This window comes from Talpa occidentalis, unplaced genomic scaffold, assembly GCF_014898055.3.
Source record: "Talpa occidentalis isolate TD23 unplaced genomic scaffold, MPIMG_talOcc4v2.1 talOcc4.14, whole genome shotgun sequence".
Lineage (NCBI taxonomy): Eukaryota > Metazoa > Chordata > Mammalia > Eulipotyphla > Talpidae > Talpa > Talpa occidentalis.
Genome location: NW_023601433.1, coordinates 88,116,461 through 88,140,477, shown reverse-complemented (window position 1 = coordinate 88,140,477; position 24,017 = coordinate 88,116,461). Strand labels below are relative to the sequence as shown.

At 62.1% G+C, this 24,017-nt stretch overlaps 1 protein-coding gene across 1 annotated transcript; it reads right to left on the bottom strand.

Annotated features, from left to right (window-relative positions):
• Window positions 1-3,544: 3,544 nt before the first annotated feature.
• Window positions 3,545-14,211, bottom strand: RFLNA (refilin A). Its single transcript, XM_037509869.2, has 3 exons — window positions 13,972-14,211; window positions 4,651-4,760; window positions 3,545-4,064 (listed from the first exon to the last, which is right to left on the bottom strand). The coding sequence occupies exons 1-3, from the start codon at window positions 14,176-14,178 to the stop codon at window positions 3,545-3,547; spliced, it is 837 nt and encodes a 278-aa protein (XP_037365766.1). The 5' UTR covers window positions 14,179-14,211.
• Window positions 14,212-24,017: the final 9,806 nt, after the last annotated feature.

Here is a 24,017-nt window from a genome sequence, read left to right as displayed (position 1 = left end):
CGCCATCTCCCTGGAAAACTCCTACACATGCTTCAAAACCCAGCTAGGGCTTTACCTCATCTAGAAACTCATCTTCTCTTCCCATCTCTCTCTGGTCTCTACTAATACACCATGAACTACCAGAGCTCCAACCACATCAGACACCTCAGAACACAGCTCTTGGCTTTCACTCCCGCCTGCTGAATCTGAGCCCTACCCCCGCCTGGGACTGTGTTGACCTGAATTGACACCAGGAGGCTCAGATTCAACAGGAAGTCAGCTTTGTAAAGTGAAGGGCAGCTGCTGGCAAACGAGACAGGGTACAGTCTCAGGGCATTGGGAAGCTGGTTAGAATGAAGCTCCCCAGGCTCCTACCCCGACTCCCGGCAATAAGACTGTGAGTACAATTCTCTAGGGAATCTGTCTCAACAAGGAGCCAGGTGTCTCTGATTCCAGCGGTTTGCGGTCCTCATTAGGATGGTGGGGCTGGTGTCAAGGTGGCAGGCGGACCCTGGCCTGGAATCTAACCCTTTCATTTCTGTCTGTCAGGAGTACCCCTGCCTCCCCAACCCCCGCCACCCCAGCCTGAAGAGCTGATACCCACAGATAGGGAGGGTGGGCCCCAAGGCACTAGGACAAGCCAGAATCACAAGGCACAGACGCTGTGATAAACTAAACTGGAGCAATCAGGATGGCTTCCTGGAGGTGGTGGTTGGGGTAACCTGAGAGGAAGTAGCCTGTGTAGGCAGAGGCTTGTGACGCGCTGGACTCCAGGTGGCTGGGGTGTCGGCATTGGGCTCCAGGACTGCCATAAGGTAAATCACTGGTTTTCTGAAATCGGGGGTGGGTTGGCTTGCAAGGCTGCTGGGGGATCGTGAGGGAGAAACAGACCTGGGAGACTAATGTGGGACCGGATGGGGGGAGGCACAGCAAGAAGGCTGAGAAGGTGTCCCCTCACCCCAGGTGGGGAGACGGGGCCCGGCCACGTATGGGGCTGGGGGAGAGGGAGCGTGAGAGGCGGGCAGACTCGGGAGCTGGTGCCTGGCTCATGCTCACCACCACTTACTAGCGGCGTGACCCAGGCCGAGTCACCTGCCCCCTGTACCTCAGTTTCCCCATCATGAAACGGGACCCGGTACTGCTATCGGTACTCGGCTGTGATGGCTGTTTGGTTCTTTGTCTTGATGCTGTCACTCACCTGCCCTGGTGGGCTCAGATGGCCTCGAGGAGGAACGAACAGAATGGGTGTGACTGGCAGGGGAGGGAGGAGGGAAGGCTGTGTGCCTGGGGCATGAACGGAGTGGGGGCCATTCTGTTTTGGAGAAAGAAAAGGGAGCCCTCAAAGAAAACATTGGTTTTCAGGGATTCTCCAGGAAGCCTTGAGGGCTTGGAATGTCCTTGGCCCTTCCGGTGAGAGATCGTCCTCCTTGTAGGCGGGCAGCTCGTCAGGTGAGTGTCTGACTCTCCGGCCCTCTGGCTGTGTGACTTGGGCAAGTGACTCAACCCCTCTGTGCCTTCCTTACTCCTCTGTAGGAGGGAGACAGTCACACCAATGTTGGCGAGCAGGGCTGGTCACCTAACACCGTGCCCAGGTCACGTAACACCATGCTGGAGTCGCCCTGGTTACCCAAAACCAGCTCCAGGGAACCCTCCGGACACGGGCAAGACGGGGAGAAACAGGTGGTCAGGAGGGTGAGGCCGCCCACTCTGCAGAGAGCGGGGCCTTTTCCCAGATCAGGATATGGAGCACAGAGCTCATGGGTCTCCAAAATGCAGATCCTTGGGCCCCACCTTGGACTTGTTCTGGACTCAAGATCCTGGGTGGGGCCTGGGCTTCTGCATTGTTAATTAACAGCTCTGTCTGAGGGCATCTTACCTAGATATGTGTGTTTCTACAGTCATAGCGACAAAATCAGTGACTATTTTGTTCACTGCTAGATCCTGAGGACTTTGAACTATTTCCAGAACATTCTAAGTCCTTGAGTTTTATTGACAAAGGAAAGCATGAAAAAAACTTGGGAAGAGGCCAAGAGAGTGGTAAGCACTAGACAACTAAGCTGGTCTACCTGCAAGACTATGCACATACTCAGCATCACCATCTACGTGGTAATTCCCAAGAATATAGGATTTTTTTGGAGGTGAGTTTGGGGAAATGCCAGGGTGGGTCCATCTTGGATTATCAAGCGTGAAAAACTGGAGAACACTTCCTTAGTCTTTAAGGGAGCTCATTATATTTCACACAAAAACATGTATTTGGGGGGGGCAGCTTTTGGTGGAGCCATCTAGGAGTGGAGGGCACAGCTCTGACCCCACCCCCCAGCACCGCCTGTCCCCCAAACCCCCGTGAGAGTGGGGACCACAGGACGCGAGGACCTCAGAAACACAGAAGCTTCTGGCTCTGCACCTTTTATTAAGATCGACGGATTTCTTATTCATCAAAAAGCATCTCTGTGGAAGAACCTGCAGTTTCTGTAGATCTTTAAAAATATACCTGCCGCTTTGCTGTCCTGGACGTGAGCTTGGAGTCTCGCCTCTGTGCCCCGTGAGGGTGCTTAAGCCCCAGAGAACCTCTCTTGCCTTGTGGGGCTCACGGGGGTACTGGGCTGGCCCTATCTCGCTGGGGCCCGTTGGGTCCAAGACCACGCTGGGGGCTTCTGGGGCATATGTTCTGGCAGCACCACCCCCACCTCCACTCAGCACGTCCTGGCTGGTCCGGGGGCACGCTGGCCGCTGCCTACCTGCCAAGGGCCATCGGGAGGGGGGGCCGCAGCACCAAGTCATCACATGCGGTAGAGGGAGGCCTGAGCTGGGCCACCTGGCCCCACGATTCTCTCCCAGCCACAGCTGGGCCGAGAGCCCCTTCAATCCAGACTGAGCTTCAGGCAGGTGGCGGGAGGCACTTCCAAGAGCTTCGAGGCCTCCCCTCCCCCAGGCACCTGGCACAGAGGCCCCGACGCTGGGCCCGCTTGTCCTAAAGGCATGGTGTGGACAGAGGTCAGCTAGGGACGCCGCAGGCATGGCCCTGGACGCCGAACTCAAAGGCCTCCATCTAGATGGCCATGGCCAAGCCCGATGCGGGGGCCCCTGGCGCCCTAAGGCCGGGATACTCCTGGCCGTGCTCCTCCCGCCCCCCACGTAGCCAGCACTGGCCGAGGCCGCAGTGCCGGCCAGGCCCGGCCTCGCACCAGACTCCCCCAAGCACCTCGGCCACCTCAGCCGGAGCCTTTTGGGGCCAAGCTGCACAGGTTTGAAAGGCCTGTTTGGAGAACACACTTTCTGGGTGCAGTGGGTGTCTGCGGGCACCCCTCTCCCCTCACACGCGGCCTGGGAGCTCTGCCCCGGCCCTGACAGAGGGCGGTGGGGTGTCAAGGGGTCAAGGCCAGGACGCCGCCGTCTGTGCAGTGTCCATGTCGTCCTCGACTTCCAGAACACACTGACGACCCTCCCTTCACTGCCTGACCCCACTGGAGGCGGACCCCCCAAGTGGCAGGCCCAACCCTGTGCTTCAGCCCTGCCCTGCGGCCTCACGGGCTTCCATGAGCATAAAATGGATGCATCGATGGAGTCAGCCCCCGGGTGGGGGGAGACCCCGGGTGAGTAGCGGGGCAGGCGCCAGGAGCAGCGCCTCGTCCACGCGGCGCCGCGGGCGGCCTCCCCACTCCCCTGCAGCCGCTGGAGTTAGTCCTTTGGGGCCCCGGCCCTCGCCCGTCACTGCCAGGGGCCTGCCAGCCCCACTAGCGCGCTGGGTGGCCCGAGGGGCCCGGGGGGCTGGGGGCCGGGGCCCGGGGCGCTGGCACAGCTGGAGCTGCACACTGGCGGTGAACCAGCGGCGGGGCCGGCCCAGGCTGCAGTGCAGGGTGGTCCGGAAGGTGCTGCTGGCGTGCTTGGGGAAGATGATGGTGGTGCTGCGGAAGCGCAGGGCGCGCGGCCGCGGCTCCAGGGTCAGCTGGCTGCGGTAGCTGCGCCACGTGCAGTTGGGGGCCGCCACGATGGTCTCACTGTAGGCCGTGACCGTGGGCACGGGCGCGTAGAACACCTTGTCCCGGAAGTGCTTCTCTGAGGTGTACTTGACCTCGGAGTTGCAGCTGGAGGGGGCGGGAGGAGGTGGTCAGGCCGGCGGGGGTCGCAGGGTCACCCACCCACGTGGTCGGGCCCTGGACAGAATGCCAACAGAAAGGCCCCCTCTTCCCTGATGTCAAGGTCAGGGAGGTCAAATGCGGTACTCGGGCAGCCTAGAGGGGGCAGCTAAGTGCAGGGCCGGTGCAGGTGGGAGCCCGGAAGGCGGAAAAGCCAGAGACGGGGCCACTGGGGGAATGCGCAGAGCTGGACTCTGCAGAGCACGAGGGTTGGGGTGTCGCCACAGCAGCTGACCCGCCACACCCTTCCAGCCCTGGTACGCCTGCTCTTAGGACTGGCTAGGGGCTCAGGGGCAGGACGTCACCAGCCTCCTTTCAAATGGTTCCGAAAAAGTCCCCGGGTGGAGAGGGGCAGGTGAAGGTTGGAGCAAGTGGGGGAGACACAGAAGGCCCCTGGGCTCGGGGTCTCTTAGAAGCAGTTATCTCAGGCTAAGATATGGCCCAGAGGGGCTGCCTAGAGGAGGGCAGCCCCCCGCCTGGCCTCCCCACCCCGCCCAGGAGGCAGGGCCCTCCCCAAGCCCAGCAGCCCACTCACCGGATCTCATGTGTGGGTGCTGGGTTCACCTCGATTCTCTCACCAAAGAACACCGGCAGCATCCGGGGCCTCATCTCAAGTGCCGGGGAGTTTGGGGGCAGGGATGGCGGCTGTGGGGAGAGCCATAAACTGGGGTTATGCGCTGTGGCCTTAGCTCCCTGCCGGCATGGGCTTGGACTAAAAGCCTGCTTGGCTGGGGCATCCCCGAGGGCAGCTCCTGCTACTCTGTGTCCGGGACACACCTGCCCCAAGGGGGACGGGCAGGGGCAGCACCCCAAGAAGGAGGGTGCACCCAGTTCGCCCAGACACCTCTTCTGGAAACCGCGTGGTGTCTCCGTGGAGCGTGGCCCGGTGTGGCCGGCCGTGCGGGGGCCGCGGCTCACCTCCTCCTTCTGCGGTCACTCCCGGGGTGGGGGGACCGTAAACTCAGGCCAAGTTCCAGCTGGCCCCGCCCCGCCAGGCCCGTCTCCCATGGCTGAGGAGAAATCACAGGGGATGGTGCTTGCTGACTCCAGCCCCACCAGGCGCTGCTGGGGGTGCCCCCTGAGCAGGGGCTCGCTCCTCTCTCAGTCCACCGGAGCGGGGCGCTGTCTGAGCAGCCCCACGGGCAGGTGCTGAAACTCCAGCGGGGAACCTCGCCCAGGCCGCACAGGCCGCCTGGCTCCAGCCTGCCCCCCGACCCGTGCCCCACCCCCCTGCCCACGGGGCTGCGCAGCCTGACTGCCCGTCAGGGCCCGCCCAGAGCACCGGCCCAGGCACTTCCCACGCGCCTCTGCCCACCTATCTCTCATGTGCCAGGGCTGCCTCTGCGCTTTGCCCATGCTGTTCCCTGTGCTGGGCACCGTCCTTCCAGTCGCTCCTTAGTCCAGTGTGACTCAACTCGGGCATCAGGTCTCGGTCTTGCCGCCGTCCTCTGGGGAGGAGGGTCCCTGGAGTGCCCACCTGCTGCCGCCACCTCTGGGGCCCTCTGGTGTGTCTCCCCCAGGCCATGAGCTCCTTAAGGCCCAGGAACCGACGGCCTCTCTAACCCCAGCAGAGGTGAGCCCTCACATGTACAAAGCAGTCCCCTCCCCTGACCTGCGAGCCCCTGGGCCAGGTCCGAGCCGGTCAAGTCTGGGATCGGCCTGTCCCTGGCCAATCACGGTGCCCCCAGAATGAGGGCATGGGCCACAGAGGGAAAGGAGATGAGGCTCGGAGAAGGAAGAGGTCACCCCCAAAGCCATGAGCCGCTGCCCTCTAGGTGGCTCGTCTCTCCCTGGCATTTACACCGAATGAGCGGCCCACGCAGGGTCAGAGGCGGCCCCTCCTGTGTGTGGCCGGCAGAACAAGGGCCTCACGTCCTCATCTCCAGAACTGGCAAGTGTGCACTGCATGAGGCCACCAGGACTTTGCAGATGTGGCTAAAGGTCTTGAGAGGGGGAGGGGGCCCTGGATAACCTGTGGGCCCACCCTGAAGCGGGTTGGCAGGAGTACCAACCTCAAGGCACTGATGAAGACCGAGGGAGTCAAAGTGGGCAAGTGAGGGAAAGTGCTCCCTGCAGAATAGCCCCTGCAGAGTCTCCCGCAGAGTGCTCCCTCGCGTGATTCAGCACAAGCTGCCTGCATTGAGATTATGAGTCCTCCTTTGTGAGAGGTTTGGGGGCTCCTCTCTGGAGACAGGTACAATCCATGCCCTTTGAGCCTGAGACAACATCATCCCTACCTTCCAGAAATAAGCACTTGTTGCTCCAGGAGACTGAGTTTTTAGAAAAGACAGTGACAAGACTTGGGCACTGGTGCCATGCTCTGTAGTTCACTGCTAAGTCCACGCTGACCCCAGCTGCAACACTCTGCGACTTGACATTTAGGAAAATAGTACCCCCCTCAAGACATCATCTGAAGCGTGACATTTCCCCAAATGTGTGTGGGTGTTTGCTGAGCACCTACTGTTTGCTGAACACCAACGGTGTGCCGGGCCACGTGGGCGGGATGAGGCACCGTGCCTCCTGGGCTCATCTCGTTCAAGGGCGGGGTGGGGCCTCGGGAGGGCAGCGAGGAGGAGGGTGGTGAACAAGATGGCGGAAGGGCTGGAAGGAGCGAGAGGCCCTGCTGCTGGCTCGCATCACCCCAAGGAAAGAATAATTCCCGAGCTCACGAGCAGGGAGGACTTGAGAGGCACGGCCTTGGTGCACCTGGCTCGACCTGGAGCAGAGACGCTGCCAGAACTCCTGATTCCACCCGACGTGAGCACGACCCCATTCCGGTGGGAACCGGCTGGCCACGGGCTGCCAGGAGACGCTGCGCCGTGAAGCCCAAGCTCTGGGCACCGCTCTCCAAAGGCCCCAGTGGAAAAACATCTGAAACCCGCCCAAGCTGGAAGAGGCCGCGGAGATACGAGGAGCCGGCAAAACCCAGACGCGGGCTGGCGTCCAAGGGGCCTGGGTGGCGAGACAGCTCCGGAAGTCGCCCCTGGGGCTCCAGGATGCTCCCCGGGGCGGGACCAGAGGGAAGGACAGTGGCCGCGGGCAGCGCCAGCCTCCCCACAGCCCATGGGCACCCGGAAACTCAGAGCCCAGGCTTTCTGGCTGCAGGGAGATTTTAACATCAAGATGGCAGCGCTGCCCATGGACGCTGGCCAGGCTGGAGAGTGGGCAAGGGAAGCACCTCTCCCGGCCAAGAAGGCACGCCACTGGCCGGGGCACCCTCCCGCCACCCTAAGCGGCCGTGCCCCCGCCTGGAGCCCATTCCCACGGGGAGGGGGCTGGCTCACACCCCCGGGGACCTGCTGCTGCTGTACCTGCCGGGCGGGTCCAGGGAGGGAAGGGGACCCCCCAGGCCTGCTCCGCCCGAGGCCCTGCTGGCCACCTGTCCCGTGCCTGTTCGGTCATTTGTACGATGAGGCCTGCTGCTTGTGAGCGCCTTGCCTGGGGCTGGGGCCCAGCACGAGTGCCTGCTGCACAGGCTGACCAGCACGTGTGTGTGCGGGGGGTGGGGGGTGGGGTCTCCTGGCAGCTGTGGAACCCGGGCACACGTGAGCCCCACGCACAGAGGGGCAGGAGCCCACAGCCAGGCGCCAGTCTCTGGATGCCATGCCCCCTGCTCGGATGGGCCACAGCCAGGCAGCCCTGCCGCCAGCTTTACCTAGGGGTCAGGAAGGTCCCCCACTCTAGCCTTGAGGGGTGCAGGCTGGCTCCAGGTCTCCAGGGCAAGCAGAGCGTGGGGGTGGGTGAGGGAGGCCCAAGGTGAGCATCCAGAGGCAGCAGCCTGGGCCGCTCTCCCCCCACCAGGCCCCACTGCCTCGCCCAGTGATTCCTGAGCCTCCCCACAGCTGCCGGGCTGAACAGCCTCACCAGCTGGGGTGAAAGCACATAGGGGCGCTTTGAAGCTCCCCGACTTGGTGCAGCCCACGGCCAGTAGAGCGAGATGGCTGTTCTGCTGGGGTCTGTGCCGGTTGCTGCTGGCACCGCAGGCCTCACCTGCTGGCGGGGTCACGCAGGAACAGCACAGCGGTGTAGGTGCCCAGCCTGGGAGACACAAACACACACACACACACACACACGCAGCTGCAACTGCCATGGCGTGGGCGCTGGCAAAGCTGTGCCGCCCACAGAACTGTGAGTCCAGTTCATTCAGGACCAACAAGCCCCGGTCAGCTGAGGAGCGGGCGGGAGGAGGGGCCCAGCAGTGCAAGGCCGTCAGTGGGACCCCACAGTCCCGGTGGGGGGGCGGGGAATCCTCATCAAAGGCCTCGGGAGCCTTTGTGCAGCTGAAATGGCCTCCCAAGGCCCCCTCCTGACCTCACGGGCCAGCGGCACCCCCTGTGACAACTGGAATTAAACTCTGACGTCTCCGGCACGTACCTGGGATTTGAGACCCAAAGTGCACGTGCTGGGCTAACACTGACCTTGACCTTGGGAGGAGCAGGGGTCCTGAGCCCCTCGAGGGCTCCTAGAGGCTGCCCACCATTGCCCAACACAGCACTACAGGGTTGCTGAACAGCTGGGGGAGCCCAGGAGTACAGCAGGCTGCTCCCCGGGGACCACGAGGCGCCAAGGGCGGGCGCAGGCCCCACCGCAGCAGCAGGAGGGAGGCAGCGCTGCGGGGCGGCCCCAGCCAGCAGGTGGTGTCGGGATGACCCACCTCAGAGCCTACACATATGACCCTACTTAGAAATAGGGCCTTGGCAGCTATGATGAGGCCCCCCTGGATAAGGGTGGGCCCAAAACCCAATGACGCTTGCGCTTGTGAGAAGGGGAGCTGCACTGGGGCCACGCAGAGGGAAGACAGTGCGAGCGCGAGGCAGAGGGGCCCGTGTCCCAGAGGCAGGGGCTGCGGGCCACCTTCGAGGCCGCAAGACACAGGGGGCGGGTCGTTGAGAGCCACGCGAGCCCCCTCCTCCCGACTCCCTCCGAGGCCCAGACCTCCGGCCCCGGAACCGTGAGGGGGAGTTCTTGCTGTCGGGAGCCGCGCAGCGCTGCACTTGCCACGGCGGCCTGGGAGCAAGGGAGCTGGGACCTCAGGGTCCGCCCAGCCGCGAAAGGGAGGCCCCCACCAAGGCCACGAGAACGCCCTGGGGGGGATGACGGGCTCGGGCAGGCCTCCATGTCCCCTGAAGACTCAGCACTGGGGCCTTCATGCCTCTCACAAGGGCCGGGACCCCCAGGGAAGCGTCCTGAACCGTGGGAGACGAGGGGCTTCCCCGGGTGGACCGTCCAGGAGGAAGTAGACTGGGGCTGCACGCAGGCGCCTCCCTCTTCGGCCCCACACCTGGCTCCCTTCTACCTGCGCTTGCTCAGGCCCCTGGACAGCAAGAAGCACACACCTGCGAGCCTGCCAGGCCCCAGGGGCTCCGCTTGTCTCCTCGGCCCGTCTGCTTGTCCAGCTCTCCAGCCAGCCATGCATCCGTCTGTCCATCCATCCATCCTGCCGCCCTCCATCGCTCCCTCCATTATCCATCTGTCCACCCACCCACCCGGCCATCCATCCACGCGTCCTTCTTTTCGTCCGTCCATCCATCTGTCCGTCCATCTGTTCCGTCCTTCCCAACTCTGGGCACTGACGCCCCGGGGGTCCTCGCCCCTCCCTCCTTCATCCTGTTTCTCCACCACAGACAAAACGGGAAACTCCCAGAAATCTGGGGATCCCAGCCAGGCCCCTAGGAGGTGGCTGAGGCGGGAGGGCTCCAAGAGCGCCGACCCGACGGCCCAGCCGCATCTCTCTCACTCCGCCAGCCGACGGGGGCTCGCCCTGGGGGATTCTCAAGTGCACCCCTGGCCCCGGGAGATGGCGGGTGCCGGGCGCCAGCTGCCCCCGAGCCCCGACGCCAGGGGCGGGTGAAGGGACGGCCGCCTCCCGCGCAGCCTCCACAGCAGCGCAGCCTCCACAGACGGCGACGGCCGCACGCAGGCACCCCAGGGAGATGGGGCGGCTCTTCCCTCCAACACGTGCCCCAGAGAATGTGGTTTAAGCTCCCGAATGCCTGCAGGAGAGGACAGCACTGAGCCCCTCCACTGCCCAGGCCAGGAAAAGGCATCTGCGACACACGCTCGTGCTCACAGGTGGTGTGACCTGTCCCTGCCCCCTCGCCCCCAGCTCGGCTGGGCAGGAAGGGAGGAGGAAGGACATCAAGGGTCGCTCCACCTCCAGCTCACAGGCCAGGCCCTCAGCTCCCGGGCAGCCCAGAGGGCATCGGTGTGCCCGATGCCTCCCTCACGTGCTGGCTGAGCGATCCATGGGACAGGCGCCGGGCACATAGGCTAAGCCCCTGGCCCGGCGGGCAGCCGGGCTGTGCTGAGCCCCAAGTGGAGCAGGGCCCTGCCCATGTGCAGACAGGTCCCACACACGGCCTGTTCTCACAGGCCGCCCGCTCAGTCTCGGATTTGGGTTTCTAATTTGGGGGCTGTGGGAGCTCATGATGCCTTTTAAAAAATAAAAACAGGGCCTCCCCTGGGGGCGCAGCGCTTGAGCGCTGGGCTGCGAGGCTGCCCGCAGCCTCTGCAGCGCCGGTTTGTTCCCCGGCCGCCAGCAAGGGTCCCACAAAAAAATAAAATAAAAAATAAAGCAGTCATAAGCACATGTTTTAAAGCTCCAGCGGAATTTTACTTTCTGGCCCCGGCCTGGCTGGCAGGGCCCAGCTCTGGCCTCTCCCCGCTCCCCACACCTGGGCATCAGCAGCAACGGCCTCCTTCCTGCCACTTGAACATGCCTATCTTGTTCCTGCCCCAGGACATCTGCGCTTGCCATGCTCCTGCCAGCCCTTACTGAAACCATCAAATCCACTTTCTGTGTGCTCGCGGCCGCTTCCCTGACTACCTTGTCTCAGGGGGCTCCCCTTGCCTGCTTTTTTGTCTTAAGGGCCCTATCAATCCACCTGGCACCATGTCACATATTTAAGTCAGTGACTCCCCCTCTCACTGGAATGCCAGCTTCAAAGGACCTTGAACTTCGTGTCCACAGCATGCAGTAGGCGCTTACGATGGCGTAGGGGCACAAATGAGCGATTTTCAATCTCCATTTGGTTCAGGAATCACCAAGAATTTTGCTTCAAAGAGTGGATATGAAAACTGGCCCTCCCTGGTGGTGCGAGGGGTTAAGCACCGCACTATGAAGCAATCCGCAGCCTCTGCAGCAGGAGTTCCATCCCCAGCCGGCCGGGGAGCAACCACATGGCGCAGCAGACCTCTCCTGACTCGCCCTCTGCTCCCCTCAGCAGTGTATTGTAGTCAGTCTGCCTGTGCTGCTCCCCGCTCTGTCTCTGGTGAGTCCTCTCACCCCCCACATCTCTGGCCTTGTATGCATAAATAAAGCTCTTGTGTGCATAAATAAATAAATCTTACAAAAAAAAAAAGAAAACCACAGTCACAGTCAAGGTGGGTGCAGGGGGTTCAATTCCCCCCAGCCTGGCCCCCGAAGCTTTCTATGTCTTATCTGGTAGGAAGCTAGAGACCCTGCATCAATGGGGTGCTGCTCAGAGGGCCCACCCAGTACATTCCAACAGCACGTGCGTGTGTGTAGGGATGGGGCCATTCGATAAAATGAAGTATGAGCAAATTGAACATGAATGTCCAGTGATATAACCAGGACCCGGGGGCGGCTAAGGTGTGGGGGCAGGGCTGCAGACCCCCACCCCCCACCCCCGCCCGGCCTTGTGCCTCACACTTGCACCCCGAAGACGCGCTGGGATCTGGGTTCAGAGCAAAGACAGCCAGAGTGCCAAGAACGCTGAGACCTGGCCCTGGTGGGCACAGGCTGGGGCGCCCACCCTGATCCCCACCAGCCTCTTCTCGGGCCCTCGGAACACGGGCTCGGAGAGCAGGCCGGGCGTGAGATGGGCGAGGTGGGCAGCGGCGGCAGCGCTCTGCTGACATCTGCTCCCGGGAGCAGGCAGTTGTTAAACACCAGATTAGCAAAGTTTAACAGGATTTAGCTGGAGGTGGGGCCCGCAGGGCTGTGAAGGGTTGGGTGGGTGGGCGGGGCCCCAGGGCTGTGAGAGGTTGCCCCGGTAACCACTGCTTTTTTTTTTTATTAAAAGCAGAACCCAAAATTCCATAGGTTCATGCAATTTTGTTTTTTAATTAAAAAAAAAAAAAAAAACAACCCACACAGGTGGTTCATTAGCTTCATAGTGAAAGTCGCTAACGGGAGGCTCGGGGCCGAGTGTCTGCAGCGGGATTCCGGGCGGCCGTCCCAGCATGGCCACGCAGCAGCTGGGGCACGCTGGGCCTCAGCTTCACCCTCTGGAAAATGCGGGCAATGGTGGCCCAGATCTCATAGGACTATGATGAAAATGAGTGGGCGCAGCCACCGGCTTAGCTCACATCCCAGCAGGGGTCAGGGTGCCTCGGAGCCAGGTATCACTACCTGGTGGAAACAGCCCCGGCCTTGGCCTTCAAGTCAAACCTCAAGACCAGGGCCGTGGGGGGTCCAAAGCTGGCGTCTAGTTAGTGAGGAGGAGAGACAACGCAAACCAAGCAGACGACAGGATGCGTAAGCCAGGTGCGCGGTCCTGGCCGGCCCGGTTGGACGGTGAATCCAGAAAACCCTCTGAAAGCAGGATTCCGGGTCATCCAAAGGAGAAGGCCGGTGCCCTGAGCCTTTTTCTGGAGCCCCATTGTGTAAGACACGGAGGGGCTTATCCCAGCCTCAGCAGCCAAACACCCTCGGCCAGGGTGCCGGGGCCGGAGGGCTGGCGGAGGGCTGGCAGCGGAGGACAGCAAGATCAGTTTCACTGCCAACAGCCCCGTCACTTCTGTCCCCCCCTGCAAGTGCCCCAAGCCCCTCCCGCGCCCCCCAGCGCCCCAAAGAGAGACCAAAGTTCACATTTGCAGCATGCTTTTGGTCTAAGTGGTTCCCAAACTCCCCTGTGCCACCACCTGGAGAGGTTTTAAATCCTGCCCAGGTTCCACCCTGTACCCATTAAATGAGAGTGCCCGGTGCGGGGGCCTCGGTGTCTGTTAAAGCTCCCCAAGTGACTCCAACTCCACCCGAGTTGGGACCCACAGGCGCAGGGGAGGGAAGGGGCCCTTCCTTTCTGCAGCTGGAGGGATTTCCACGGGGGAGGCACTGACTGCCCCAGAGGTGCCACAGGGAGGCTCCAGGCAAGCATCACCGGGCCGGGAAAGGAGAGCAGGGCTAGAGCTGGGCTGGCGCGAACACCCTGAAGAAGCGGTGCTAAGGCGGGCAGAGCGCACGGGCGCGGGCGTCACTCCCAGGCCGGAAGGTGCCGGGGCGCCCCATGGGTCTGGTGCTCAGGCTGGGTCCCCTCCCCAGCCCGCCTGGAGGCCCCACTCAGTCTGGCAGGAGAAAAGTCCCGGCCGGTGCCCTGGCCTGGGATTCCAGCTTCCCCGACACCCCCTGGGGCCCACGGCGGCACCCCCACACCCCAGGGTGGGCCGAAGGGCTCTGTCTGGCTGCTTTTTTTATGGCTTTGGCCCCGACCGCGCTCTGGGCAGCGAACTGGGAGCAGGGCCTGGCAGCCAGGGCCCCGGCACAGACGACTGCCCTGCTGAGGCCTGGGGTTCAAGCCCACCTAGGCAGGAGCCCCCTTCTTTGGGAATGTCCCAGCCAGTTCCTCCCTGCACCGGCCCCCCTCCCAGCTCCCGAACCACTTTCTCCATGACAGCAGGAGGCCGCCCCGGCAGGGGTCTGCGGGTCCTGGGTCAGGCCTCGAACCCACCTCCTCGGTGTCCCTACCTGGGGCCACGGCTGGCACTGGGCCACCGTCTTGGCTGGGAGTGGGGTGGGGCTCGGCCCGGGGTTCTGAGCACCCCGCAGGGGTGCAGCACACACAGACCCCCGCGCCCCTCTGACCTGGCCCTCGGGGCTGCGCCGGGGCGCGCTTACCGCTCCGGCCTCGCTGGGTCCCGGGGGCTCCGAGGAGGCGCCGGCGGCCCCCGCGCGGGCGTCGAGGATGCCGGGTGCCAGCGAGTAGAAGGGGGGGCTGGGGCTGGGGCTGGGGGGCAGCCCGGAGTCCGGGCTGTCCAGCAAGCCCTCCCGGCTCTTCTCCTTGAGGCTCTCCTCCATGCCCTGCAGATGCAGGTGGCCCACCATGTCGGGGGCGCGCGGGGCGCGGGCCCCCGCTTCCTCGGGGGGCTCCTCCACCGCGCCGGGGCGGGGGCCGGCGGCGTGGGGGCTGCGCGCCGGGAGGCGCCCCGCGGGCAGAGCAGAGAAGAGCCGGTCGGGCCGGCGCCCGCGCCCCGGGTCCCGCGCCGCCCGCCGGCCGACCGGGGCGCCCCGCCGGGGGGCCCCCTCGCCGGGCTCGCCGCCCCGGTCGCGCCCCCGCCCGCGCCGGCCTCGCCGCTCGCCGCGCCCGCCGCCCGAGGCGCACCCCGCCGCCGCCCGCCCGCTCCGCACCTTGGCGGCCCGCGCCTCCTTTTCTAGGCGCCTCCCCCGGCCCGCCCCCCGCACCCCGCCCCCGCCCCCGCCCCCCGCCCGCCGCGGTGGGCAGCGCCCCGGCCGGCGCCTCCGGCGGCTCCGCCCGCGCCCCGGCGCCTGGCCCGGCCAGGCCACCGTGGCAAAGAGCGCGCTGCCCCGTCCACACCCGGGGGCACGGGGCGGGGGGCTTGTGGGGTCCCCAAGTCAAAGCAAGTGCCAGGAGTGGCGCCGAGTCCGCTGTCACCCCGCGGGCGTCTCCGTCTCCGTGCAGCCCGCGCGCGCGCGTTCGCAAACTGCTGGTCGGGAGGCGCTGGGGCCGGAGAGGTGGGGCGCTCACAGGCTGGGGAGGCCTCGGTCCCCCCCCGCAGCGCCCCTCTTTCCCGTGAGGCGCCCACCACCTGCGCAGGGCCTTGTGCTTCCCCAGCCTGGACACACACGGCTTTGGGGCGCAGGGCATGGGGGGGAGAGGAAGGAGCGCCACTCCGGGGTGCAGGGCCTCTGGGGGTTTCCGTTTCTTCCAAGCAGGTTCTTGGGGCATCTCCCCTTGTCTTCCCGGAGCCCAGGGAGGAGCCCAGCTTCTCTCCTGGCAGAACGTGGGGCGTGGGGGGCCCCTGTACTTCCAGCTCCCAACCACGCAAGCACCCATAGACACCCCACACCCCCACACCCCCAGGCACCCTCCATTCCCAGAGATTCAGGGCTGCACCGGGTGTGGGGAGCAGGCAGGAGAGGGAGGAAGGTGTGGGCATGTGGGCACACTCTGGCTTGGCTTGCCAGGCCCCACCCTCAGAACCCCACATTGAGAGGGTCTTCACACATGCTCACTTCTCAGGATGGAGCCGACGGCGCTGGGAGCCTGACTCCAAACCCACCGGTCTCAAATAGCAGCCGAATCCCGGGGCCCAGAAGAGAGGGCCAGCCAGACTGGGGAGCAAAACCCTGACTCTAGCGGGAAATCAACAGGGTGCTTGGAGCAAGAATGGTGGGGGGTCAGTTCATCTCTCGGGTGCCTGGGCAAGAAGGCTCAGGGAGGTGGCATCAGCCTGGGGGAGGGGGCAGGGACTAGGCACCGGGACTACACAGAACTGGCGGGTGGAGGCACTTCCTAAGCCTGCTGGGGCCCAGGGGGACCTGCCACAGGGGGCTTGAAACCCCATTTCCAACCCATGCCCAAGTGGAATTACCCAGAGGGCTGAATATCTGGAAGAATCTGGAGGAAAAGCAGAACTGACTCCATTTGCCTCAATTCTTAGGCCAGACAGGCCTTCCTCAGCCCTTGGGCCACTTGACCAGAAGTGGGGCGTCAGGGGGACGGCTGTCATCCCAGGGGACAAAGATGGGGGCCATTCTTTCCAGAACATGAAGCTTTCACAGTCACTTGCTCCCCAGATGCACACCCAGTCAAGCAAGCCCAGAGAAGAGAGGCCGCCTGGACAGCACCATTGCGCCGCAGCTCCGCAGGGCATCCTTCCCTGGCTACTTCCTAGGACAGGACACCGGTGGCGGCAGCCAACGTGAGCACTGATGGGCAGAGCAATGGTTGGTGCGTGTGTGGACGGGCAGGCACGGGGGACTGGTGCTCAGGGGGTCAAGGGCAGGAGCTTGGGGTGAGGCATGGGGCACCCTGCGGGATTGAAGGGTCTTCCTGACTCTCAAAGGTTGATATTTGGTTCACCTGGTCTTTTTTGCACATTTTTTTTTTTTTATAGAGGCATGTTTTATTTTTATTTGTTTGTTTGTTTTGTTTTTGTTTATACAAGCACTGGGTACAGTCAGAAGCGTGGGAGGGTGAGAGAATTCACCAGAGCCAGAGCGGGGAGCAGAGCAGGCAGAGGGACCGAAGTACACTGCTGAGGGGAGCAGCGGGCGGCAGGAGAGGTCTGCGCGCCATGTGGGACCCTCCTCCGGTGGCCGGGGAGCAGCCGGGGATTGAACCGGCGCCGCAGAGGCCGCGGGCAGCTTCGCAACCCAGCGCTCAACCGCTGCGCCACTGGGGAGGCCCTTTTTTGCACATTTTAACCTTTAAAATATTGCAGTACCTCGCTGGCCTCCAGAACCCAGCCCCCGTGCGGGTCACACTTTCCACAAGTGCCTCTGTGACTGTGTCTGCTCGGGTTCTGGAAAGTTCCTTGCGCCCACACACACGGCCCCAGAAATGGACTCCCCTTATGGAGCAAAGTTGGAGATGTGTGTACACCCAGTGGCAGGAAAAACATGACCGACTGCAAATGTCAAACAGCCGGTTCGTGGCCAGCACCCACGACCCCGGTGACCATGACCTCTGACCTACTCGGATGCACTGCCGCGGGCCGGGCGTCCCTGGACTGAAAGCTGGTTCTGTGGGATCGTCTCCTTCTCGCAGTGCCAGATGCTCTGCAAATGTCACAGAGGGGAGGAAAGGCCGAAATTTCCATAAATTTGCTGGAGCTGGAGGGGCTCTGGGTGGGTGGACGCTCTTGGCCGCCCTCGGCAGGAAAGGGGCTGCAGCCTGCAATGTCAGGCCAGCAGAGCAGGGGAGAGCCAGGGCCTTCCCGGGTCTGCGCGCCCAGGGCCGACATTAGCAGGCTTGCAGAGCCCGGAGTGTGGAGCTGTGGGGTTTGCACTTTATCTGATACCGAAACTTTATCTGGCTTCGATGGACGCAGGGACGGCGGCCCAGGCGGCCCAGCATCTTGAGAAATGGGGAGGTGGGAGGACGAGGCATGTCTGTGTCCTGCAGAGAGAGTGCCAAAGCCAACCCGGGGAGCCTGCCGAAGACCACCAAAGGCCCAGGCTGAGCTGATGGCAAAGACCCTGCCCGTGTGACGTGCTGATGGGTCACCGGTCACTTCTCCGTCTCTGGTAGCAGCCGCCCGCCCCAGGGCAGGGTATGGCTCTGGGTATCCTGGGGGGGGGGGGCGAGCACCCCTTACCCAGCATCCCTGGGGGTGCGGGCGGGTCAGTTAGTGGAACTGTTGGAGCACCCCATCATTCCTCTGTGCTTGACGTCATGGTCTGGAAAGATGGGCAAGTGTGGGGAGGTACATGGTCTTTAGAGATGAGCAAATGGAGGCACAACGAGGTTAGCGTTTTGCCTGAACTCACACAGCAGGGCTCGGCCTTGAAACCTTCCATGGGGCCCTTTTGGGTTGTCGCACTGGGGCCTCCCTGGATCAAGGATCTGTCCTCCCCCTGGGCTGGAGTCAGCCCCAGGGAGAACACACCTGGTAGCCCATCCTCGGGGCCTGTTCTTGTCTCCCGAGCTGCGTGCATTTCCTCTGTCTTCAAATTCCCATTGGGGGTGAGGGTGGGGGCCTGCTGGAAGGAGTGGGGAGCAACCCTGGCTGTGCCATGGGCCCACGGGGTATAGGTTCTCCAAACCACCATGCAGGGACAGAGCTCCCACCATCCCCACACCCAGGGAGCTCCCAGGGGCCAGAGAGTCTAGTCCAGGGCTGCGGGGGTTCGAATCCCAGCTCTGACACTCCGACCTGTGTGTCTCGAGCTGCTTGCATGCCCTTTCTGTGCCTGTCCTCATCCCTAAACGGGGATAATAATAAAGGGATTAAATATACCAGGATTAAATATAGCTCAAGTATGCTTGCAGGCACGCCGGCTTCAGACTGAGCCCCGGGCATGGTGCCAGTGAAAATTCCCCAGGCTACACCAGCTCCTGCCCCTAATCCAGGCCTCTCTGCTGTGCTGGAGTTAAAGTGACAGAGTAGCTGAGTGTGAAACAGGCACACAGCTATTCACTGACGCTCACAGACGAGCGCCAGCATTTCCTTTCTCAGGAAAGGAGAGGGGCGGAGAGGCGAGCTTAGTCTTCACCTTGCAGATGCTGTCTACCTGCAGAGAAACCCGCAGTAACAGTAATCAAATATACTTAGCCTCTGAAAGCAGCCCCGGGAGAACTTCAGAGCAGACACAGGCCGGCGGGAAACGGTCTCTCTCTTGTCCTTGACGCTCCTCTTTGATTAGTTCGCAAGGGCCAGTGATCCAAGGAGCTGTTTGAAGTTCAAGGCCAGGCGGCAGGGCTGTGCCCTGGGGACTGGAGGTCCTGGCGGGGCTGCAGAGCTGGTCTTCGGGTGCTTCCTCCCTGGGGTCTCACCTTGGAGGCTTTTCCACCTGGCGCCCTCGCTCAGTCCCCAGCGGGAGCCACGGCCGCTGTCCCCGGAGGACACAGCTCTGACGGTGACTCACAGCTTCATTTTTAGCGTGTCCCTCCGCCCGTGGCTCTGTCTGCGCGGCAGCTGTCGGTCTGGGCGTCCGGGCCGCTCCCTGGCCCGGGCCCACAGAGACAGGGACCGGCATCCACTCCGAAGACCAGCCCTTGACGACCCCCTGAGAGAGGGGAGTGGGGACAAAATGGGCCCGAGGTGCATCTGGCCCTGGGGTGTGATCCCCAGCGCGCGTCTGGAACCGGCGTGGGACCCCAGCCTGGCGGCAAATCACGGAAATTCTGTGTTATGGGGGCTCCTGCTGCCTGCCCTTCTCCTTCCGAGTGGGGTTGTTAGGAGGTGACGGCCGCTTCAGAGCACATGCCGAGGTGACCCCGCCGAGGCTCTGGCTGCCGACCTGCTGGTTCACACCTTCAGGGTTTAAGGAGCTTTGATCTGAAAAGGCCTTTTCTGCCAGCTGCTCCCAGGCCTGAGTCAACAAAAACCTATTTGTGTCCTCAGAGCACTGAGCGGAGGCAGGCGGGGTGGCCGGGACGGGGCGCAGGAGGCTGTGTCTCAGCGCCCCCCCAGCCCAGCCGGCTCTTGTTTTGTGAAGTTGGGAAAAGAATGCCCTGAAGGCCTGGTCACCCTCCTCCACCCCCACCTTGTGGCCTGTTGGCACTGCACAGGAGTGTGAGTGTGTGCGTGTGCGTGTGTGTTTGTGTGTGAGATGTCTTATTATTTTTTTTTTTTGTCTATTTCACTGAACCATTTACAAGTCATGGGCAGACCTCATGACACTTAACCCCCAACCCTTCAGGGGCATCTCTGAGAACAAAGAAGGGTTCCCACAGCGTCCAGGGGGACTGGACGCTGGCCCAGGTATTATAGAACCCCTCTTTCCGATCCCTCCCCACCACCCCCATAATATCCTCGGGAGCGGTTTCTGTTTCTGTCCAAGCACGGCGTCCTCAGCTGTCAGGCCGGAGGCCACCCCCGTGGGTGCTCGTGGGCCAGCCCATCTTGCAAGCGGGCCCAGCTGCCCGCTGTCTGGGCGGCCATCTCCAGGCTGCTTGTGTGGAGAGTGGCCTCGAGAGGCAGAGCCAGCAGGTTCCTCTGAAGCAAAGGGCAGGCGAGCTTCCTGTCCCGTCCATTGTTGAGACGGTCTCTGTGCAGGGAAAGCTCAGGCCAGGCGTCCATTGTAGAAGAGACATGTTGCCTGATGCCTGGGACGCCAGTGCTGCGTGTGCAGATGCCACTGGGCCTGAGAAACGCCAGGGAAGACCTGGCCACCACCCTCTGCCCTCTGTGGGGCGTGTTCCCAGCTTGTCTCTTTACTGATCCTGCTGAGCTGTCCTTGGGGACGCGTCCTCCCCGTCTCGTCGCTCACCGGGAGTCTGGGGAGATTTCGAGGCCCTGGGAGTCCCCTGGGCCCTCACAAGCCTTCCCCCCTGCAGAGCCTGGTGGGTTCACCTGCGAAGGCCTCGTGTCAGGCACCAGCGTGGGGTATCAGGACAACCTCGTCTCCCCGGCAATGGACACGCGCCTGCAGCCGGACAGAGGTCCCCTCTGGCCTCTAGAGGAGAAAGCCCCTGACCCCGCCGTGGGGGCGGGGGTGACGGCAGTGACAGGTGAATCTGTGCAGATCCCTTTTAATACCCGCCATTTTGTGCCACTTCCCCGTTGTCACCGCAGGGCGTCCTGCCAGCTTGCTCTTGAGACGTCTTAAAATCGGACCTGAGCCCCCCTGGGCTTTTCCTGCGTGGGGCCAGGGCGCCCACAGGACACGGAACTGCAAGAGTTGCCCTTCTTCATGCCTCTCTTGAAAGCAAAATTTCCACCATCCAGCTTGTTTGGAAATGCTCTGGCTAGAACCTGTGACGTGGCCGAAGTGGGTGGGTACGTCTGCCTGAACCCGCAGTGCCGCGCTCCTTGATTCCGAGGGTTTCTCAGAGGAAGACGTTGTTATGTCAGAAAAGAGGTGCCCCCCGCCCCCGCCGCCGCTTTTCACGATGAGCAGTCCGTTTGTGCCCCGTCTGACTCCGCTGGCAGAGGCGACATCCGTGCGCGGTGAAACTCATGGAGGCCACGCAGCCCGGGTGGGGCCGGAGGGCACGGCGGGGCGGCGGGAGCCGGGGGAGGAAATTCAGGTACCAGGCGGCCCCGGCGGGCGCACCTGGAGCAGGGCAGACACATGCCAGCGCTGCTCGCCCCTCGGAGGGTGCAGGTCGGGGCAGGCCTTGCGGGCGGGCGGCTTCCGGCTGAAAGTGAGGACAGAGGCAAGGAGCAGGCCGCGGCCAGAGCCCTGGCACCGGCGCGACGCCCGGGCCTCGGGGAAGGGCCGACTGGGCCCCGGGGAGAGGGGCCCGCCGTGGCCGGCAGCGAGGGCCAGTGACGGTGGCGCTGGGCTCCCAGATGCCGAGGGGGGCAGGGAGGCTTCCTGCCCGTCCCTCCTTCCCGTGCCGGTTGGCAGTCGAGCACCCTGGCATGGGGCGCAGAGCAGACAACTCCGATGGGGGCCCCACTCGTAGGGCGTTTCAGTCTGGCCCTGTTGGAGGGAGAAAAGGAGAATAGGTGGTTGCAGGACGCTCCCAGCACCCAGATAAGGTAGGGTGGCGGGACAGTCCCCGGGCTGGGGCCATTTTGATGGGGGGAGTTCAAGGAAGATCCCTCGGGGTGATTTAGGAATAGCAAAGGGGTTGCTTCCAGGAGTGTCCGGAGGCGCCTTCCTGGGAGAGGAAACCGCCAGTGCGAAGACCCTGGGGCTGGCCACCAGGGGTCACGCAGGGAGGGATGTGAAGAGAGGCCGCCCCCCCCCCACCCCCGGTCGCACGCACTTGAGGGTGGAGGAGGCGCGGGGCAACAGCCCTGTTGCCTGAGCTCCTAAGGGAGTCCCACTTGTCTCCACATGCGTGGACCTGGATTTTCACTAGCTTTGGGTTTAGTTCTTGGTTTCTTAATTGGATTACAGCATTCCCCAGCACCACAGGCAGGAAGTGTGCCTTCTTCGTTTTCACTTCTGCAGACCACTTTCCACGATGTTCTGCAGACAACAGGCTCAGGAACTGCTGTTTGAACAAATGGCTGTGTGGACGGGTGGGCGGATGGATGGACGACAGAAGGTGAGCGGGTGGGGGGATGGGGGAGGGATGGGTGGATCTTCATCTTGAAGGTGTGTAAAATGATAGAAGTTTCATAAAAGAAGATTTTGCCTTCATTTAACAAAGCGTGGTAGCTCTGCCCTAATTCTTAGAGCAAATGGCAAAGATGAACGCTTTCCCTGCTTTCCGTATTTTTTCACAACAAAAATCTTCCAAGGACACGCCTGACCTCCTCGCCTCGCGTCTGCGGCTCTGGCTCGAAGACCCTTTTACCCTTTTGGAAGCAAAATCTCCAAGGGCTCCACCACCATTGCCACAGGTTTCTTCCAATGCTTCGACATTCGATTCTTTGTCTGGCAGGTGAGATTGGATGCTGCCGGGGGAGAGGCAGCTCAGTCCCTGACGCCCCACCCGCGGCCCCACTCGCTCTGCCACCAACTACATAGCACAGAAGTTTCCAAAGCATGTCTCCGGCTCTGTGCCGGCCACACATGATAAGCAAGACCTTTGGATTCATCAGTCCCCACCCCGAGGGACTGAAAGAATCAGCCCCGGCCAGGGGATGCCCCGCCAGGGCCTGAAATGGTCAGCTGGGTGTGGGGGGCATTTCTGCCAGGAGCCGAGGTGGGAGTAGCTGACCCTGGTCTTTCTGGAGGTTCCCTGCTGCCATTCTCCTGATTCCTGGCCATCCACCGTATTTCCTATGACTGTTTTTCCAGCCTACTTAGCTCTTCATGGGGAAAATATCACAGCGGGTAGGAAGAGAAGAAAAACAAGAGCAAAGGGAAAGGAGCTTAAAAAAAAAAAGACTTGGAGAAATACCGAATGCTCTGGCGAAGTGAATCCTTTTCCAGGGTGTCTTAACGTTCACGGAAACGCAATAGCTGCAGCAGCAGTCTAAGTTCAGGAAGATCCCCCGGTGCAGGACGACTATTTGTACATCTGCTGGACTTTGCCTGCCAGGGTCAAGTGCCCAGTGAGGGCTCTGCTCAAAGCCAGCTGGACAAAAAGCCGGTCATCTGGAATCTTCTCTCCATCCCTCCAGAAGTGGCTTTCTACAGTTCTTGGTGCCTAGAATTCGCGTGGGAGAGGAGGTGGAGGGGGAGGAGAACTTATCCTTGGAGCCACAGGGGGTTCTTCCCTCCACTCGGGGCCCTGTGTAAATGTCACCTCCTCCAGCTGCCTTCCTTGGCTGTCCTGCCCCACCGCCTGCTCCTTCCCTCCCTGCTGATTAACATTCCACCTTCCATCAGCCCATCTTATGATCTTCATAGAAGGCATCACCACCTAAAATGAGGGGGTTCCCTTCTTTAGGCCCCCCACTCTCACAGGCAACTCCATGGAAGAAGGAGATTTACCTGTCTTACTCCCCAGTTGATCCCAGTCCCTTGAAAGAGTGTCAGGCACACAGTAGGTGCTCAATAAATGCTGGTTCAATAAATGGAATTTTTTGGCTGAAAACATTGAAGAAGGATTAATATGAAGCATCACCACATTCCAAAAGGACTGGGCCCTGTCTCCTGAGAGCTTCTTTATAGAACATACGTATGTGTATTTTTGTCTCCCGTAGGTAATTCCATGAATGCAACTCTTGTGCAAAGTGTGGCATGAAATAACCGGGGTCATTGTGGAGAACACAATGAGATAATTGTGCAAAGCAGGAAGCAGAACGTCTGGGGTGCTGTGAGCATCCCATGAATCTTGGTGCTGAATAAAGTCAACTCGAGGCCTGCCTTCTCCACACTCCCTCTGGGGCTCCGCGGCTTCCATCTCGAGCCCTTGTGATTTTTAAAGATGTGGCTTGAAATCCACTACAATTCATCTTTTTCATGCTTTGCCCCAAATAGCTCATCTTTCAGGAAAAATTCTTCCCAGCTTTCCTGGCATGTTTGAATGTCATCAGCGTGACGCTGCAGGCCCTATAGGAAAAGGGCTAGGAGACAGACTGAGCGGAACGGAGCGAGGGCAGAACCCTGAGGCTTTCCCCGGAGACCTCGCTGCGGGCGGCCATTGCCGAGATCAATCCACCTTCTCTGGTGCGTGGCTCCAGAGGTTCCAGAACCATCTCATCCAGTTCCCATTGGGCTCACGTGGCTCCACCTTGCCTTGAAGACCAATCTTGTCGGGTCTTGCTGAAATGTAGATTCTCCCAGGGCTTCCCGTTCCTCTGATCTCTGAGTCCAGGGGCCCAGCATCCCTGATCAAACAGGTAGAAGGTGTTGATCGGGTGGCTGCCTTTGCGGGGTGAGTGGGTAACCAAACTGCAGAACTTCCA